This window comes from Elephantulus edwardii, unplaced genomic scaffold (assembly GCF_000299155.1).
Source record: "Elephantulus edwardii isolate Elephantulus edwardi_28Jun2011 unplaced genomic scaffold, EleEdw1.0 scaffold00016, whole genome shotgun sequence".
Taxonomy (NCBI): domain Eukaryota; kingdom Metazoa; phylum Chordata; class Mammalia; order Macroscelidea; family Macroscelididae; genus Elephantulus; species Elephantulus edwardii.
The window spans coordinates 15,804,306-15,825,459 of NW_006399766.1; the positions used below are offsets into that span (position 1 = coordinate 15,804,306).

General features: G+C 41.7%; 1 protein-coding gene across 1 annotated transcript in view; it reads right to left on the reverse strand.

Annotated features, from left to right (window-relative positions):
- Positions 1-21,154, reverse strand: part of GPC4 (glypican 4) — a 145,925-nt gene that overhangs the window by 41,573 nt on the left and 83,198 nt on the right. The window contains exon 2 of the mRNA XM_006881806.1: positions 3,015-3,173. Coding sequence (XP_006881868.1) covers positions 3,015-3,173 — 159 coding nt within the window. The remainder of the gene's footprint in view (positions 1-3,014; positions 3,174-21,154) is intronic.

Genomic DNA, 21,154 nt, shown 5'->3' on the forward strand with positions numbered 1-21,154 from the left:
ATTTAGCATCCTTAGACACTCATGTCTTCTAAGGAGCAACAGCACGTCTCAATGATGATCCTCAATCAATAAAGACAGCACACATCTGATAACTGTGGTTTGTTGGGAACCAATAAACTCAGGCTTTACAATGAAGCATTAACTCGTCGGCTCAGAACATGTAACTTGGAGCAAAGTGTGCTGTGTGCCCCAGCTCTGTGTCCCTTACCAGACTCAATGCATTATTGCCACAACCCCTTCAGAAAGTTTTAATCTATGCTTACTAATTGTATTATAGTCATGCCACGTTTTCATTTCAAGTCAGGGGAATGACAAACTGGAGTTTTGTAATCATCCCCAGCCCGCCCCCCAGACAACTTTAGAAGCTGATAAAGGCACTATGGGAACACGTTTATTGAATATGAAGCCTGGTAGAGAAGGGCAAAAGAAACTGCTTTTTCTGTCTTTGTTTTAAAAAAACCAACCCAAAACATATGTTAACACTTACTGATATAGTTTCTCTGTATGGCTTTTTAAAAATCGCATACTGGAATCATATGAGGACTTCTATAAAACCAGGGGGAGCGAGAAGGGGAAAGAATAGCTAACCCAGCAGGCCCAGTGGCTCCGTGGTAGGGAGGGCTGTAGCAACGGGGCAGCTTGGAGGAGGGGGCCTTATAGCCTGGAACTAGTTCATCTCTGCTGCATTGTGCTTCCAGAAGAAGAGCCATTTCTGAAAAGCAGGATTTTTGTTTCCCCCTTTTAAATCCAATTAGGAAAACCCCTAAGTGCTAAAGGTTAACTATCATTTTGAATCTCAGTTTTGCAATCTTGACCATTTGACTACCTTTCTACATTTTCTACCCAAAGGCGGGGGGGAATGCTTAAACTACTCTCTTGAATGAGAAAGACTGCTGTCAAGAAAAACCTTTCTTTTTAGTAATAATAATAAATTAAGTGACCAAAAAAAAATCAGAGATGGTCTAATGAGGCATGCAGCAAATAAAACCCATTTTAAAGTGGCATTAACATATACCTAAGTGATAATGGTAACTGGTCATTTTTTCGCTGTAGTTGAGTAATGCATATTGATAAGAGTGTCTTGGAAAATAACGTCTAACATGTATTATGAAACATCTGTATAAAACTATTCTTGGAACAAGTGATTTACACGCTTGTTTCTTCTACATTGTTCTTGGGTAGGATTATTTTAAAATATGTTTAGCTCACCCTGAGTTTCTGTTTTTGTTTTATTTAAAAAGAAAATAAAAAGGTAAGAAGGAGGGAAAAACAAAACAAAACATATACCTAAGTAAACGAAACTAAGAGTTACAACATGTGGGGGGAGGTTGTTGTTGTTATATACCCAAGTTAACTGTAATTCATAGAGACCCCTGTGAACAACAGATATGAACATTATCCTATCATGCGCCCGCCTCACAATTTCGGACATGCTTGAGCCCGATGTTCAAGTCACTGCGTCAATCCATTTCCTTAGGAGATATTTCTTCCCATGTTGCTATTGGCTGTGAGCTCAAGTGTTTCCAGTATCTGCTTTGAACTATGGTGGGATGCTAATCATTCCATGTAAGTAGTTCGCTTCTCCAGTAAATTGTGTTTTTCACAAGAAAGTGATTGAGTGGATTTTCAGCTGGGAGAGGGGATGAATGTCCCTAGACCCCAAATTGTTCAAATGTATAGATAAATAGATGGCTGTCATCCTGGAAAAAGAGGACTCAACATATTTGCAGACAAAAGTGTGTGTGGAAAAAAAATGGACAAGGGTAAATGCTACTCACTACAGGGACAATATTTCAGCTCAACAACATTATAGATTAAATATGCTGTTTGTGGTCTAGCCTAGGAACCTAATTTACCCTTATTCAATTAGTTACCAGTTTCCAATAACGGAAGCTCAAAACCAACTTTAGAAATACAACCTGTTCTTTAGCTAGGGACTGTCTTATCAGCTCTATCAAATCTAATTTCGTCTAACTTCTCACCATGGTAACGAGCCCTTTGCAGAAATACTCAAAGACATTTAACATCTTGAAAATTTGCCTTGTACTTCTTCACCACACATAATGTCAAGAAAAGCATGCTTCAAAGGTACTATGTAATTAGAATGGCCTTTTAAAACGGGCACAAAGGAAATCATTCCTATTAAAATTAAATCTACTTCATAACAATCTTCAAACGGGAGTGAACATCCCTAGAGAAGAGAATCCTGTGGTGTTTGGGACCCTGTAACTCTATTTTGCCAAAAGTCTGTTGTTGTCTCTAAAGCCATCTCAAAAATGAGTGGGGGAAAGTGCTTCTCACTTGGCTCGCCATACAAAGGAAGTACACATGAGGGAAGCCATGTCTGACACGGGCGATGTGACCGAGTTCTGTGAGGACTTTACATGTGAAACTGAAAGGAGACTGAGAATGGCGCCCAGCTCACTGGAGGCTACTCTAGGGGTTCCCAGGGTTACCTCCACGCCACTGGTGCATGAAAACTTAAGAAGCTGAACTCTAATCCCAGTTTTGTCCTGCACAGCTTCCAGGAAGTCTCCTCGTCTTTGGGAGATCCATTTTGAAGTTAAATTTGAAGCCCAGCATCTGCAGAACCTCTCCGGTTATTTTGACTAAGACTGTTTTCAAATGTCTGCTTTTTATTAGGAAGGTTTTTTGGTTTTTTTAAGTAACTTGCGTCAACAACACTATTCCGTGTTCACCCAAAAAAAAAAATTTAAAAATAAATAAATAAAAGCATTTAATTTAAATGACTTTAATCTATTTTTTGGCTCCTTTTGACCATATTTCCATAATGCCTACCATACAGATTCTAGCAAGGAACGCTGCAGCGCAAACTGGCCCTGAGATCAGCAAGGAGAACATCTTGAAAGCACTGAGTAGAGAGAGGAACTTTGGGAAAGTTACCTGAGGGAGATCTGGTCAGCTCTTCAGTGTGACATTAATAAAGGTATGAAAACAAAAGGTAGGAATCAACCCCCATTGACACTCAGTTGTACCAAAGTTGCAATACCCACCATCAAACTTTTTGTAACGGGAAGCAAAGATGGCTTGCAAATGATTGCATTGCTCGCTGACTACACTCTTGAAATCCTCTTTGCTCTGCTCGCTGTACTTCTCCTCCATCTCTTGAGAGCAGCAGGTATAACCCTGGGGGCAGATCTTCAAATGGTCACCTAGAAGACACAAAGTAGGAGAAGCTCTGTCATCATTCAGCAAATATATCTAAGGGCGGCGGGTGGGGGCGAGGTTTGACCTGGAAGTAGAAACCCTGCTTCACTGCAGTCTGTGAAGCCTAAGCATCATTTTGGGGTCTTCTGCAAAACAGTTTTTTAAGGGAAGGGGGTAAAAAAAAAAGGCCTCTTCGAAACACAGAACTTAACAATCAAAGGAAACCAGTTATCCCAACAGGATAACTGGTATGACACAAAGCCCTGAATATCCGTCAGTGGCAACCCAATTCTCTATTACAAATTTCCTAAGACACGAGTCTAAAAAGTGTGTAAGTCTAAGAAACAAGCAAGGCTGTATAGGAATTGACACTCCAAGGGAGGGTCCCCTTAAGGAAAAAAAACCCTATTTCTAATTTATGTAATAACCTTTGACGACAGTTGCGCTGTGGTGAAGCAGTGGATGGGCACAGTAACAGCGAGCAGGAGCAGAGGCGACAGATGCTGGGAGTTGATGCGACAACTTGAGTCCATGCTAAGTCCCAAAGGGGTCATGTTAAATAACCTTCAACAAACAATTTTGAGTGGTTTTATTTTTCTAATCTGGCATTTTTTAAATTTGTGTGTGTGTGTGTGTGTGTGTGTACACCATCAAGTCAGATCTGACTGGTACAGGAGGAGATTGTCCCTCCTTCTCCAGCAGAGCATCTGGTGGATTCGAACCATGCACCTCTGGGATTACAGTGCAGCTTCTTGCCCCTAGGCCACCAGAGCTCCCTTTAACCCAGTATTTTTAAATCAGATGATCTACTATGCCAGTGATGAGAGGTAAGAAAAAAAAATGGGGTGGCTTTCATAGTTAAAAAGGCCATTTCTAGATCCATCTTGAAATACAATGTCATGAGTGACATGATAATATTCATATGCATACAAGGAAGACCTGTTAATACCACTATCATTCGAATTTATGCACTAACAAACAGGCCCAAAGAGCAGGATACAGATGACTGCTACCAACTTTTGTAGTCAGAAATCGTTTGATTAGGCAACCAAGATACACTAATAATAATGAGTAACTAGAATGTAAAAATTGGGAACCTGGAAGAAGGATCAGTAGTCAGAAAACATGGACTTGGTGACAGAAACGGAGCTGGGGATAGAATGATACAATTCTGCACAATCAAGGATTTATTCATTGCAAAACCCTTTTTTATAAGAAACATAAACGCAGGCTATCCATATGGATTTCCCCTGATGGTATGCACAGGAATCAGAGCAATTACGTCCGTGGAAGGAACTGTTGGAGAAGTTCACTATCAGCAGTGAAAACTAAGCCAGGTACTGACTGTAGAAAAGATCACCAACAACTCATATGCCAAGTTCAAATTAAAGCTAAGGAGGGTCAAATAAAATACACAGGAATCAAAATTTGACTTTGATTCTATTCTACCTGAATTTAAAAACCAACTCAGAAACAGGGTTGAGGTCTTGAACACTAATGAGTGAAGACCAGTTGAGCTGTGGGAAGATATCAAGAATATTATCCATGAAGAATGCAGAAGGTAATTACAGACAAAGAAGGATGTCAGAAGAGACTCTGAATATTGCACTATAGCACTGAGAAGCCAAAGCAAAGGGAAGAAATCAAGACATTTAGGAGTTATACAGAAGATTTCAAAGGCAGCTCGGGAAGACAAAGAAAGCATTACAATGAAATGTGCAAGGACCTGGAGCCAGAAAATAAAAAGCGCCAAACTCGTTTGGCATTTCTTAAGCTGAAGTAACAAAACAAATCCAAGCTGTGACTTGTAATATTAAGGATGCTATGGGCAGAATACTGAATGATTGACCCAGGAAGCAGTAAAAGAAAATGGAAGGAGTATACAGAGTCACTGTACCAAAAGGAATTGGTTGACAAAGAAGTATTTCATGAAACAACGTATAATGAAGAGGCAATGGTAAAAAAAAAAAAAGGAAGGAAGGAAGGAAGGGGCAATGGTGATGAAGGAGGAAGTGCAGACTGCTCTGTAGGACTTGGCAAAAAAAATAAGGCCCCAGGAATTGATAGAATACCAACTGACATATTTCAACAGATACTGTCCTGCACATTCTCACTAGGTTGTGCCAAGAAATCTGGAGGAAAACTACCTGGTCAACTGACTAGATGAGATCCATATTTATTCCCATTCCAAAAAAAGGTTACCTGACAGAGTGTGGAAATTATATTGAACTGTATCACTCATATTAAACACAAGTAAAATCCTACTGAGGATTATCCAGAAATGACTGTAACAGTCCATCAACAGAGAGCTACCAGAAATACAAGCTGGTTTTAGAAGAGGCATTATTGCCAAGGTCAAATAGATCTTGATCGAAAGCAAAGAGTACCAAAGGAATGTTTATCTGTGTTTCATTGACTAAGCAAAGGCATCTGACTGTGCGGATCACAACAAATTGTGGCTAACCTTAAGGAAAATGGAAATCCCAGAACACTTGATTGTGCTTATGTAAAACCTATACTTGGACCAGGAAGCAGTCCTCAGAACAGAGCAGGGAAACACTGCATAGTTCAAAATCAGGAAACGAGTGTGTCAGTGATGCATCCTGTCTCCATACGTTTTCAATCTATATGCAGAACAGATCATTCTGGAGTCTGGGCTTTATCAGGAGGAATGTGGCATCAGGACTGGAGGAAGACTCATCAACAACCTATGTTACACAGATGACACAACCTTGCTTGCTGAAACTGAGGAGGACCTGAAGTACTTGCTGCAGAAGGTCAAGGACTGCAGGCTTGAATATGTATTGAAGCTCAACATCAAGAAGACAAAGAATCTCACCATTGGGCCAATTGGCAGCACCATGATAGAGAAGAGATTGAGGCTGTTAATAATCTCAGCTTGCTCAGCTCCACAATCGACACTCTTGGTACCAGCAGTTAGAAAACCAAAAGATGAACTGAATGATTATACTAAATATAGTGTAAATGAAAGATTATATAAAACACAATGTATATGGATGAAATATAATGTAAAGGAATTATTATATTAAAACCAATAAAATATTTTTAAATAATTTTTTAAAAAGATTAATTGCTCTGGGAAAATCTGTTGTCAAAGACCTCTTGATAATACTGAGAAGCAACAATGTCTAGAGACTAAAGTGCACCTGATACAGTCCATGGTCTTGGCAACTACTTATTATGCATCAGAGAGCTGGACAATGACTAAGGATGACAGAAGAAGAATCAATGCCTTCAAGTTGTGGTGATAAAGAAGAATCTTGAACATACCAGGGACCGCCAAGAAAAAGATCTGTCTTGGAGAGAACGGAACCAAGTTTCTCCTTGGAGACTTGGATTTTGCAGTTCTATCTCACAGACTTTGGGCATGTTGCCAGGAGGAGTTGGTTCTTAGAGAGGAACATCATGCTCTGAAGGGTGGGGGGACAACACAGGAGAGGAAGATCCCAGATGAGATAGACTGACACAGTAACTGGGGTAATGGGGGTAGGTGTGTTTGGAGTCAGTGAGATTGGCTCAGGTAGAGAAGTCTTCAGAGCTGTTGTACATAGGCTCTCTAGGAGTTGCAGGTGACTCAACAGAATATAACAACTACAACAAAACAACAATTCAGCATTTTATGTGAAGGTATCTAAAATTAACACCAATACCAGAAACTAATACCAACTACTGCTGAATTGAGTTGGTTTCACAGTGACCCCAATGGATTAATAATAGGACAGCTTATACATCTTTACAGAAGCAAAACACCACATCTTTCTCCTACACAGCCACTGGAAGGTTTGAACCATAGACATTTGATCAACAGCAGAGTGCTTCTAACCACTGCATTAGCAGAGATCATACCTTATAACTGTGTGTATTATACCCCTTCATTTCATTATAGAGTAAAAATGTGCAATAAATGTAATCTCTGTGTATGTAATCAAAGGCCCAGCATCCCAGAACAGCCCCTACTCCAACTGTATTCTATACCCCCAGTGTGTCCCCTATCCTCACTATATCTGCTACTTGCAATTTGGAGGTAAGAGTTTGCAGAGTTTCTTTCTATAATTCTCAAAGGTCCCTCCTCATTTAAACCCCACTATGTCACAGAGAAATCTCTACCTATACCTACATCAAGAAACTGTTATCCAAACAGAGCAAGGGAATGGTACATGGTATAAAATTAGGAAAAGTATGAGTCAGGATGTATCATTTCTCTATATCTATTCAGTCTGTATGCTGAGAAAATAATTCGTGAGCTGGACTCTACAAAGAAGAATGTGGCATCAAGATCAGAAGAAGATACATTAACAATCTGCATTATGAATATGACACAACCTTGCTTGTTGAAAGTATGGAAGACATGAAACACTTGCTTCAGAAGATAAAGAACATAGCCTTCAGTATGAATTACGTCCTCACCACAGGACCAACAGTCAACATAATGATAGATGGAGAAAGGACTGAAGCCGTCAATTATCTCATCTTGCCTGGATCAATAATCAGCACTCAGAAAACAAGGAGATACATAGCACTGGGCAAGGCCACTGCCAAGGACCTCTCCAATATACAATGTCAGTTTGAGGACTAAGGTGTACCTGATTCAGGCCATGGTCTTTTCAATAACCTGCTACACATCTGAGAGCCAGTCAATGAATAAGGATGACAGAAGACTTGATGTTTTTGAGTTGTGGTGCTGAAAAGAGTATTGAATATCATGTAGACTGCCATATTTCTTAATAATTTGTGGAGACAGATATGTCTTGGAGAGGGTGCAGCCCGAGTTCTCTCTCCTTGAAGGCAAATATGGCAAAGCTTCAACTTCCACACTTTGGACATGTAGCTAGCAGAGGCTATTTCTTGGAAAGGGACATATGCTTGGAAAGACAGAGTGTGAGTGAAGGAGAGGAAGACTGCCAGTGTGATGCATTGACACCATGGGTGCAGCCATTGGCTCAAGTGGGTTAAAGATAGTAAGAATAGCACAGGATAGCACTGTGTTCACATCTGTTGTTCAAAGGGTCGCTATGAGTAGTACTTGACTTAGTGGCATCTAACAATTGTCACAGAACAAAAATTGTGCTTGGAAGTAAGTTTATCTCTTTCTCATAAGGATCAAGAGATGTTGTTGTTGTTGTTGTCATGTGCCGTTTAGTCACCTGAGACTCATAGAGACCCTATGTACAACAGCCCTAAACTCTGCTCTGTCCTGTGCCAATAGCATTGTCTTTGATACACCCATCCGGATTACCCCAGTCACTGAAACAATCCACCTCATAGAGGGCCTTCCCCTCCTGCGCTGTCCCTCCACCCTCCCAAGCATGATGTCCTTCTCCAAGGACCAGTCTCTCCTTACAACATGTCCAAAGTACGTTAGACGGAGCTTCAGAATCCTTGCCTCCAAAGAGCCACCCGGTTTAACCCTTTCCAGGATGAATCTGCTTGTTTTCCTAGCAGTCCATGGTACTCTCAATACTCTTCTCCAGCACCACAGCTCAAAGGCATCAATTCTCCTTCTATCCTCCTTGGTCATTGTCCAACTCCTGATGCATAACAAGTGATTGCGAAGACTATGGCCTGTATCAGATGCACCTTAGTCTCCAGAGAGACACCATTGCCCTTCAGTACTTTGCAGAGGTCCCTAACAGCAGACTTTCCCATGGCAATGAGCCTTTTAATTTCCTGGCTGCTGGTGCCAAGACTGTTGACTATGGAGCCAAGCAAACTAAAGCTGTGTACAATCTCAATCTCTTCACCATCCATCCTGATGCTGCCAATTGGTCCAGTGGTGAGAATCTTTGTCTTCTTGACATTGAGCCTCAATCCATATTGGAGGCTGCAGTCCTTGACACTCTGCAGCAAGAGCCTCAGGTCTTCCTCACTTTTTGCAAGCAGGGTTGTGTCATCTGCATATTGCAGATTGTTGATAAATTGTCCACCAATCTTGACCCCACATTTCTCCTCATAGAGCCCAGCCTCCCGGATAATCTGATCTGCATACAGAACAGATCCGCGCCGGATCCGTTCTCAGGTCGCATGGGGGGGGCAGAAAGAAATCTTCACAGGCAGAAAAGCGGGACAGCTCAGGGGACCTTAAAACCCCCCACCCACTTCACAGGTAGCCACTTCAAGAGATGTTACTTTAAAAAAAGAAAACCTCTCCAATCACTCTCACTTACATCATAATCAAGTCTGAGCTGGCTCACAGCTGACACAACAGGAGGCTTTCAGAGGCTGCAAACTGCACTGAAGGAGACTGCGCATCATTCTCCTGAAAAGCAGCTTCTGGGTTTGAACTGCTCACTTTTGGGTTGGCAGCACAACTCCTCACCCTCTAGGTCACCAGAGCTCCCTAATCTCCACTAGGCATTATCATTTTAGTCACTCTAGTATGAATGAATGTAGAACACCAATGTCTGTTGTACTACGTCTGTTGTTATATCTGTTGTAGTATGACGGCTTTAACACGTTGCCGCACACTTTTAAGTTGCCAACTGTGCTTAGAAACACTTTTTCCCCCCGACATATTACTGTCATTTGCAGCAACGTGTTAATGTTCTTGTGATACTGGAAGCAATACCATGAGGGTTTCAAATACTAGCAGGGTCATCCATGGTGACCCAGTCTGAGTAGAGTTTCTGGGCCAACACAGACGAGGAAGAAAGTTCGTTTGACAAATTAACCTATGAAAATCCTAGGATGACAAAATGAGGTCTGACATAATGCTAGAGAATGAGACTTGCCGAAACTGAGGAGGACCTGAAGAACTTGCTGAAGAAGGTGAAGGACGGTAATCTTCAATATGGAAAGAAGCTTAACATCAAGAAGACAATGATTTTTACCACCAGGCCAATTAGCAGAATCATGACAGATGGAGAAAAGAGTGAGGTTGTTAAAAATTTCATCTTGCTCAGATCCACAATCAACTTGACACCACCAAATCAAAAGGTGAATTGCTTTATGAAAGCCTGCTGTCAGGGACTTCTCCAGAGTTCTAAAGAGCAATGATGTCTGTTTAGAGACTAAGGCATGCCTGATCCAGGCCATAGTCTTCTCAATTGCTTGGTATGCATCCAAGTGCTGGACAATGACAAAAGATGACAGAAGAAGAATGGATGTCTCCACTGTGGTACTGGAGAAGAGTAATGAACATATCATGGACTGGCAAGAGAACAAACAAGTCTGTCCTGGAGAGGGTGAAATCAGGTTGCTCCTTGGAGGCAAGAATTTCCTAGCTCTTTCTCACATATTTTAGGCATGTTGCCAGGAAGGACCAGTCCTTGGGGAAGGATATTATGCTTAGCAGAGCAGAGGGACAGTGTAGGAGAGGAAGACCCCAGATAGTGAGATTGGTTCAGGATAGGGCAGGGTTCAGAGCCATTGTTCATAGGGTCACTATGAGTGTCAACCAACTTAATGGCATATAACAAAAACAACAATGAAGGTGCCTGTGAAAATGAGGTTGGAAGGTGCAACAATGGTCTCAAATATATCATCAATTATGAAGATATCATGGAACCAGGCAATGTTTTATTCTGTTACACGTAAGGACACAATGAGTAGGAGCTAGTTCAACAGCAACTAACAAGGTACAGAACTTTCCAAGGATTCACACACACTTCCACTGCTCCTTCTATATCTGTCCACATTCCATATAGGACAAAGGGAAGAAAGCTGAAAAGAATCAAGATGGCAGCTGATAAAGGGGTACACTGAAGACATGTGGACTTCATTAATGGTACACGTGCCCAATAAACAAAAGACTGGGGAACGGAGAGTAAATCTGTCCAACACTAATCAAGGGATATGAACTGGACCATGTACTGATGATTTGTGCTTCTGGGCTTTGTGTACCTCTAGGAAATAATACTTCCCTGAAGATAGACACCAAAGCAGCTGGGGGTAGGGAAGGGGTGGAGATTTCCAGATGAAATGAAGCAGGCAATTTATTAGACCAACATGAGATTGCCATCTGCACATATGCAAATAATTACATAATCATATATGTTCCTGATCATTCTTCCTTCCTGGTAATTAAAAAAGTGTTACTGTCAGACCCAAAAGGGTATGGCATGAAGGTACTCTACAAGGAGGAGAAAAGGGGTAAGAATTGCCAAATAACTTTCTTGTCCAGAAACTGCTAAACAATACTTTAGCCATTTCTTAAAATTTCTGTCAACAAATAATGCCACTAAGCGGAAAGGGGTGGGGGAGAAGATTGTGTAAATCGAGTCTAGAGCTGGGGAAATTGCAAAATATTTCCGATCTCATTAGTGAAAGAAGAAGGGTTGCTGTAAGGCAGGGTTTTATGGAAACACCTTTGTTACAACCAAAAACAAAACTCCCTCTTCGCTAGCTTAACAAGTTCGCAGCAGGCCTTTAGTATTGGGACGCATAATTAACAGAGAGCTAGCCAGTTGTCTCCTGGTTTCTGGGCTGGGCATTACCCCCATTAGAGTCTTACCACATAAAACAATATGAAGGGCCCCGACTCATACGGTGGATGGCTACGTAAAATAAAACACTTCATACCCACAGTCCACGAGCAAAAATTCATTGGAATGGTCAGAGCAAGAACTTCACACACAGGTCAATTTAAGTGAGTTCATTTAAAAAGGAAACAGATACTTGAAGATTATCATGCAGTAAATTTCATGGTGGTTGTGTTTTTAAGCCCCTGCAAAGACTCCATTGTTGCATTCATGTCAATTCCAAGAGAAAACCAACCACACGTTTGAGCAGCAATCTGTGCTCACCCAATCTGAATGACTCACACAAATGTAATAACTTAGAGGAACACTTATCATAGCCTTTCAAAACAAGTTTCTAATGCCCCTCAATCAGAGCTTTCAACGGATTTCTTTCTGACAGTGGTCTGATCCCCTGCTGAGAAGGCACCTTTCCATCCCAGATGCACTAACTTGGAATAGACAGTTTAACAAGATCCCCGGGTGACTCTTAGAGACTGTATACATAGGAATCACCTGGGTAGTTCCAATGGGTGCTCTGGTAGTGTAGTCTGCTTAGTGTTTTGGGTTGCGGATGGAAAGGTAGGCTTCTCTGGTGGCTAAGCATTATGGAACAGCACTGCCAACCCAAACACACATGGTTCAGACCCACCAGCTGCTTCAAGGAAAAAGATGAGCAATCTCCTCCCATGTGATTTGCTGCCTCCAAAAATCCGCTGAAGGGTCAGCTCTGGGTCAGTTCTGACTCGACAGTACCAAACAACACAAAAAAGGTATGCAGTGTGAATCCACCAGCTGCTCTGAGAGAGAAGGACGGACAACCTCCTCCTGTGCAATTTACGGCCTCTGAAAATCTGCTGGAGAGTCAGCTCTGGGGCAGTTCCGACTTGATGGTACTCAACAAGAACAATAGAAAGGCTGGTGGTTGAAATCCACCAGTTGCTCTGTGGAGAAAGAGGAGCTGTCTTCTTAAGATTTACAACTTCAGAAACTGATGGAGGATCATTATGAGTTTGAGGTGACGCGACAGCAGTGGTCCCTCTGTCCTTTAGGGTAAAAAAAGGGATGTTTCCAGCAGGGGGGTGTATTAGAATGAGCCCTGCCTTCCACACATGTGCGTATATGCACATGCAAATATGCAGAACCTGAAGTCAGAAAAAAGCTGGGAGACTTCAGAGAGAATCATTCTCTCCATTGTAGAAGGTGAGAGATGTCGGCGGTTTTAAACTTATCCACAGGAATTTTACATCGAAGTCACACCCCCTTCCGTAAGGGATGGCAGTGATAAAAAGTTCTCCAGATAACCTGCTAAACGTCGACAACAATGCTAACACCGGCACATACAAAAGGTGGCTTTTGCACTCTGCTCGTTCTTACCTACAAGGGGCCCTCAGCAGGACCTTATGAAGTCCTGCTTCTACTTGAAGACTGGAACACGTCTTTGTTTTGGCAATACATACTAAGAAGAGAGAATAAAAGCACAAGAGTCTCTACTTTCATCTTCCAGAGAAGATCTTTCCAGGAAGACTTTGTCAAACAGTAAAAGACTTGCCTTGTGCAAAGAATGACAGCTAGGTAAATACTTAGATAATGTTTCTGCTGGCAAAGCTGGCTACCGCTCAATGCAAACAAGCCCAGCATGCCACGTTCGGCCACAGAGCCTTAAACGCACAGTGTATCCCGCCAGCAGTATTGCAAGGGGTCATCTGTCGTTCTTGCTCAAAGTGTCACCTGAAACTCAGGCAGTCCCAGACACGTGGAGGAGACTGGGGCTTCAGTGGCATAACCTGTTTCTGTTGCTGAGAAACACAAGGTGGGGAAAGAAAGCACTTAAAATTTGTTAAAAATAACTGGAGTTGTTTAAACTTGAATAAGCCTCTTTCCAGCACCTTAAAAGGTCTGTCTTCAGTATTGGTGCGTGCGCACTAGTGGAAGGGACCCATGTTGTTCCTAACAAGCTGGGTTTGAAAGAGAAAGGCGTGCCTTCTCTTTCTGCAGGAAACCTTCTCTCCAAACTTGGTGATCCGATTTACTTCTCTTCTTTTTAATTTTTCTTACACTGGTTTGCATACAAGAATTCATATATGCTGTGTTTCTGTTATGTACACTGTATTTGCTCTCCAATCTTTCATTTACTTCTCTTTTGCAAAGCCTGCCACGCTGTTCTCTCTAGGCTGGCAAAGTGCAACGTATGGACCACTCCATGGGTAGCACTGGGCATAACCATTTTCTAAAAAGTGGACCTAGGTGACTCTCATGCCCATCTCTCATTAGCAAACATTGCTTCACAGAAGCCAAGACTGAGACTCGTAAGAGGCCAGGGGAGGAGGAGAATGAAAGTTGTTATAATTAAAATGATATAATTATAATATGACATAATTATAATAGAATAGAAGATTATAGAATATAGAAGATATAAGATAAGATAGATATAAGATATAAGATGATGCAAGATATAAGATGATATAAGATATAATGGAAGGGTTTCTGTTGAGGAAGATGACAAAGTTTTGGAGGAAGATAAGGGTGAAGGTTGCACAGTTGTGGATCTGATGCCACTAAAATGGACATTTTAAAAGTGGTTTGAATGGAAAACATCATGTTGTGCGTGTACATTTTTTTTTTGCCTATAATGCACCCACAAAATAATATGCCCAAAAGTCCATAGGAAACTCAAACATAAGGGGGTTGTGCAATTTGAAAAACAAAAACTAGGATAAAGTACTTGGTGTTGTGTGCCGTCCGGTAGGAACTGGACCATAACTGTGCCCGCGCGCCCCCCCCTCACCCCCGCCGGGCAGCATGTTTTCAAAGGCAATAAATCTCCTAGGATAAACCAGCCCATTCTTCCGCCGAGCAGTTGGTGGATTTGAACCACATGCTTTTGCAATTGCAGCACAGCTTCGTACCATTATTTGCATAGGAATATAGTATATTTTTTGCTGAAAACAGTACAAAGCCATTACATCAATGTTCAACAGGTTTAAAATAAGAGGTGCAGAAGAGCTGGGAATAACATGTCACTGTCACCCCAAACACTTCTATCAAATACCAAGTAACAGTTTGTTAGAAACCAAGTTTCTTTGTCTCACCTGCTTTTGTAACTCAACTTTCTTCATCCTTCTAACACAACCCATCCAAAGTATGTTTCATCTCCATGTACCTCCTCTAGTCACTTCAAATTCTCCTGTCTGCCTTTCTACTCTATCCACATTGTTCTTTTTTACCTCCTCCCCACCTCTTTAGCCGGGCATAATATGAAACTGAAGGACTTATTTATTTATTTATTGTGCTTATTGAGAGCTCCCTGTTCTTAATTTTAAAAGCAGGTGAATTGAATGCTTGATGGTTTTCTAAGGAAGCGCCTAAATTAAGTTGCTTTTTGTACATGGCCCTTGATTAGTTTTTTTCTTTGTGGGTCAGTGGCCTTCAAAAGAAAAAAGGTCCCTCAGTCCTGTCCAAGGAGGCTTGGATGGGATTCAATGAAGCGTGCTTTTAAAGCTTAACTCTATGGCATTAAAAACAAGAAAATCACTCGAAAGACCCAAACTTTTTTCAATCTCACTAGTTCTATGTGATTTCTCTTTCTTCTTAATATCAATGCCTTAGTTTTCAAAGCTGAACAAAGACAATCACAATAAATTACTACTCTATCCTGTGGAGTGTATATTGGTCCTTTTTTATTGTTGTTATTGTTAAGCACTTCAAATCAAATGGTTTAAAGAAATGGGCATTGAATATGAGAAATCAGCTCCGTGCTTTAACAAGGCTCCGGGTGAACAGTCCCGGGAGCCATGCCTTCTCACTCCATCTTGTTTACTCCTATCCCCAGAGGCTGCGTCAAAGGGACAAATGTGTGCTCCTTGCTTTTCAGTGGCTTGTAACTCAGATACCCAGAGAAAGTGTTTGAGATGGTACTTGGGTGCTCAGGCCAGCCTTACTACTAATCCATTTAAACATAACAGAGCAACCACTTTCTTTACCTTCCTTGGAAAACATATTTTAAGGGATAAGCTAGATGCCAGAGCTGTAGTGGCCTAGTAACAAGAAGCTGCACAGCAATCCCGAAGGTACACGGTTCAAGGCCACCAGCTGCTCCGTGGGAAAAAGATGGACAATCTCCTCCTGTGTGATTAATTGCCTCTGAAAACCCACCGGAGGGGCGAGAGAAGGACAAGCAATCTCCTCCTGTGCGATTAACTGTCTCTAAAAACCCATCGGAGGGTCAACTATGGATTAACTCCAACTCTACGGTATACAACAACAACAAGCTAGATGCCAAGAAAACGTTGCCCCAATTCTCTCACTTTTGGGGAAAATTGATTGGCTGGAAAAAAACACTCATAATTACTTCTAGGGCATCCACAGGAATGTAGACTGTGAGAAGCATGAATGTAGAAAAACTGGGTATCGCTAAGAAAGAAATGGAATGCATAAATATTGACATACTAGGTACTGGGGAAATGAGACGGTCTGACGTGGGACATTTTGAATCAGACAATCATATGATCTACTATGCTGGAGATGAAAAGGTTATTTCTAGATGCATCTTGAAATACAATGTTGGGAGCAACAGGATAATATCCATATGCACACAAGGAAATCTGGTGAACACCATTATCATTCAAATATATGCACCAACAAGAGCCAAAGAGGAAATATATTATCTCTAGTCAACTCCTGCCGTCAAAAATTGATTGAACATGCAATCAAGATGCATTAATAATAATGGGTGAGTGAAACGCAGAAGTTGGGAACAGGAAAGAAGGATCAGTAATCAGAAAACACGGACTTGGTGACAGAAGTGAGGCTGGGAACAGAATGATAGACTTTTCCACAATCAAGGATTTATTCACGGCAAATACTTTTTATAAGAAACATAAATACAGACTATACACATGGAGTTTAGCTGATGGTATACATAAGAATCCAACAGATTACATCTGTGGAAAGAATTGTTGGAGAAGCTCAGTATCAGCAGTGAAAACTAGGCTAGGTGCTGATTGTGGAACAGACCATTAGCTACTCAAAAGCAAGTTCAAACTAAAGCTAAAGAAGGTTAAATAAAATCCACAGGAACCAAAATTTTACCTTGAGTCTATCCCACTTGAATTTAAAATCATCTCAGGAACATACTTGAGACCTTGAACACTGAACAAAGACCAGATGAGCTGTGGAAGGATATCAAGAATATCATCTGTGAAGAATGCAGGGGGTCATTACAAAGGCAGAGGAGAAAGAAAAGACCAAGATGGATGTCAGACGAGACTCTGAATATTGTACCAGAGCACTGAAAAACCAAAGCAAAGGGAAGAAAGCAGGAAGTTAAAGAGCTGAACAGATTTCAAAGGGCAGCTCAGGAAGACAAAGCAAAGTGTTATAATGAAATGTGCAAAGAGCTGGAGTTGGAAAATCAAAAGGAATGAACTCGCTTGGCATTTCTTAAGCCAAAAGAACAAATTCAAGCCCTGAGTTGCAATAAATAAGGACACTATGGGCAGAATACTGAATGATCCAGGAAGCATTAAAAGATGGAAGGAATATACAGAGTCACTGTACCAGAAGGAATTGGCTGACACAGAGGGTTTTAATGAAATGACATACAATCCAGAGGCAATGGTGAGGAAGGAGGAAGTTCAAGCTCCTTTGAAGGAACTGGCAAAAAACAAGCCCCAGCAATTGATGGCATACCAACTGACATAGTTCAACAAACAGATGTTGCCCTGGACACGCATAACAGGCTGTGCTAAGAAATCTGGAGTACAACTACCTGGCCAACTGACAGAAAGAGATCCATATTAATTCTCATTCCAAATAAAGGTGACCAAACAGAGTGTGGAAATTATGGAACAATATCACTAATCTCACAAGCAAAATATTGCTGAAGATTATAAAAAAAAAACAACAAACAAAACACCCAACCTGGAACAGTACATTGACAGAGAACTACCAGAAATACAAGTTGGGTTTAGAAGGGGCTGTGGCACTAGAGATATTATCACCAGTTCCAGATGGATATTTGCTGAAAGCAGAAAATACCAGAGGAATGTCTATCTCTATTTCATTGACTATGCAAAGGCTTTTGACTGTGTGAATCACAACAAATTGTGGCTAACCTTGAGGAGAATGGGAATCCCTGAACACTTGATTGTGCTTATGTGAAACCTATCTTTGGACCAGGAATCACTCATCAGAACAGAGCAAGGCAACACTGCATGGTAAAAAATCAGAAAAGGAATGTGTCAGGGACGCATCTTGGCCCTATACCTTTTCAATCTATATGTGGAAAAGATCATTTGGGAGGCTGGATTTTATGGGGAGAAATGTGGCATCAGAATTGAAGGAAGACTCCTCAACAACCTACGTTATGCAGACGACACAACCTTGCATGCTGAAACTGAGGAGAACTTGATGTGTTTGCTGCAGAAGGTCAAGGATTTTAGTCTTCAAAATGGACTGAAGACAAAGATTCTCACGACTGGGCCAGTTGACAGCACCATGATGGATGGAGAGGAGAGTGAGGTTTTTAACAGCTTCAACTTGCTTGGTTCCACAATCAACACTCCTGGTATGAAAATTAAAAGATAAATTGTACTGGAAAAATCTGCTGTCAGGGACCTCTCCAGAGTACTGAGGAGTAATGATAGCAGCCTAGGGACTAAGGTAGACCTGATCCAGACATTATCTTTGCAATTACTTGCTGTGCATCAGAGAGCTACACAATGACAAAAGAAGACTCGATGCCTTTGAGTTGTGGAGCTGGAGAAGAGTGTTGAACATACCATGGACCACCAAAAGAATAAACAGCCCAATCACTGAGCCGCCGCCGAGGACTCAGCTGCCTCCCCCTCGAGCCCCCTCGCTTCCCGACGCTCCGTCCCCCCTGCCCGCCTTCTCCCGCCACCGCCTTCCGCAGGCCGTTTCCACCGAGGAAAAGGAATCGTATCGTATGTCCGCTATCCAGAACCTCCACTCTTTCGACCCCTTTGCTGATGCAAGTAAGGGTGATGACCTGCTTCCGGCCGGGACTGAGGATTATATCCATATAAGAATTCAACAGAGAAACGGCAGGAAGACCCTTACAACTGTCCAAGGGATCGCTGATGATTACGATAAAAAGAAACTAGCGAAGGCGTTTAAGCAGAAGTTTGCCTGCAATGGTACTGTAATTGAGCATCCAGAATATGGAGAAGTAATTCAGCTACAGGGTGACCAACGCGAGAACATATGCCAGTTCCTTGTAGAGACTGGACTGGCTAAGGACGACCAGCTGAAGGTTCATGGGTTTTAAGTGCTCGTGGCTCACTGAAACTTAAGTGAGGATTTCCTTGCAATGAGTAGAACATTTCCCTTCTGTCCCTTGTCACAAGTTTAAAACTTCACAGCTTGTATAATGTAACCATTTGGGGTCCACTTTTAACTTGGACTAGTGTAACACTTTCATGCAATAAACTGAAAAGAGCCATGCAAAAAAAAAAAAGAATAAACAGATCTGTCTTGGAGAGGTTGAAATCAAGTTTCTCCTTGGAGGCTAGGATTTTGAAGCTCTGTCTCACAGACTTTGGGGCACATGATCAGGAGGGACCAGTCCTTGGAGAAGACTCTCATGTTTGGAAGGGTGGAGGAACAGCACAAGAGAAGAAGACCCCAGATGAGATTAATTGACACAGTAACTGGGATAACAAGGGTAGGTGTGTTGGAGTCAGTGTGAGCAGGTCAGGTTAGGGCAGGCTTCAGAGCTATTGTAAATAGGGTCATTATGAGTCACAGGCAACTTGATCGCACAAAACAACAACAACATGAGAGAGAAAACACGTATCTAATTCCTCAGTTATAGTAAGTGGAGGGGCAACCCAGCAGTTCTCTGCTTCACACGAAAAAAACATATTGCAGCCTAAGGAACTCTGGGGAGCAGTTCTGCTCTGTCCTATTGGTAGTTCTATTCTTTTCTATTGGAACTGACTGGACAGCAGTGAACCACTTACCCTAGGGTTGCCAAAGCAACTCCTTAACATTAAGTCAACAGAGCACCCTCTCTTCCAACTAGTTTAAGAATATCTCATGTGGGAGACAGAATAGGGGGAGTGAAGCCAACGAGGAAAGCAAGTACACCAGGTGAGAGTTGAATGGCAAGCTTAAATGATGGTGAACTGATGACAATCAATCACTGGCATTTAAGGGGACGCCTACGGAGACCTGCTGGCTAAACAGAACGTGCTCTCTTGGATGATCGGATCCAGGATGCGAAGCTAGAAGACAAAAGGGGCACTAGGGAAAACTGGTGGGAATTCACACAAAAAAAACGTGAACGTGCCTATTCACAGAAGCATTAGTCATAATAGGCAAAAGGTAAAAACAACCCCAAATGTCTAGAACAAATAGCATGTGAGCTATCCATACAATGGACTATTATTCAGCCATCAAAAGTAATGAAGTGTCAATACCTGCCACAACGTGGGAGAACCTTGAAAAGATTATGTTGAATGAAAGATGGCAGGAAAAAAGATCAGCTATGATTCCATGTATATGAAATATACAAAATGGGCAAATTCATAGGAACAGAACATCGATGAATGGGCTCCAGGGACTGCGGGAAGGTGGGAGAAACTGCAACGTGGCTACTAATGGCTATGCTGTGTATCATCGAGTTGGAACCAACCCACAGCTGACCCGCCAGTGGGTTTTCAGAGGCAATAAATCGCACAGCAGGAGAATTCCCATCTTTCTCCAGTGGAGCAGCTGGTAGATTTGAGCACCTTTGGATGGACAGTGCAATTCGCTACCACTAAGCCACGAGAGCTCCCTGTATGATGCTCTGGGAATAAGGTTTCCTTTATGCCATTAAATGGTTCTGGTATTTTGCAGTGATGACCGAACAACTATGAATCCACAAAAAGCCACTGAATTATACCCTTTCTTTTTTTAGTATGTGGAAATTGTTTTTTTAATAGGTGGATTGTTAAAGTTGTTACCAAAACAACAGTACAAAAGGCCAAGAAAATGCGGAAAGACATTTTAGCTTATATCTCAATAGTAATTCGTTCATTCTGACTAACAGACATTATTGACACTACAGAGGAAAAAGAATTCTCTCTCTTTGCAACTGTGATCAATCTAAAACCATTCTATGAGAAAGAGTATATATTTTAAAACAAGGAAGCCTTAGGCTCTGAAAATTAAAAGCATAGACACAGCAAGGAGGGGAGGGGCAAATCAACTTTCACTAGGCTCTTTAGAAACAGACAAATACTTAATTCTAATATTGGGGTGCTACATTAAACTGTTATTTGCTGGGACCATTTTCCTAACCCCTCAATTGTTCCTTTGCCCTTTTTGTCTACTGTTCATTTGTTTGGAAATTAAAACAATTCCTTGCAGTTGGTCTAACAGGCTACCAAAATAATTTCCATTCACTTTTTTAGGTCTAAATTCATGAAGCCACACAGTGAACGGAAAACAGCTTGCTATCCAACTGTGGCCTCCAAACTACCTAAGAGGCCCAGGAGCAACAC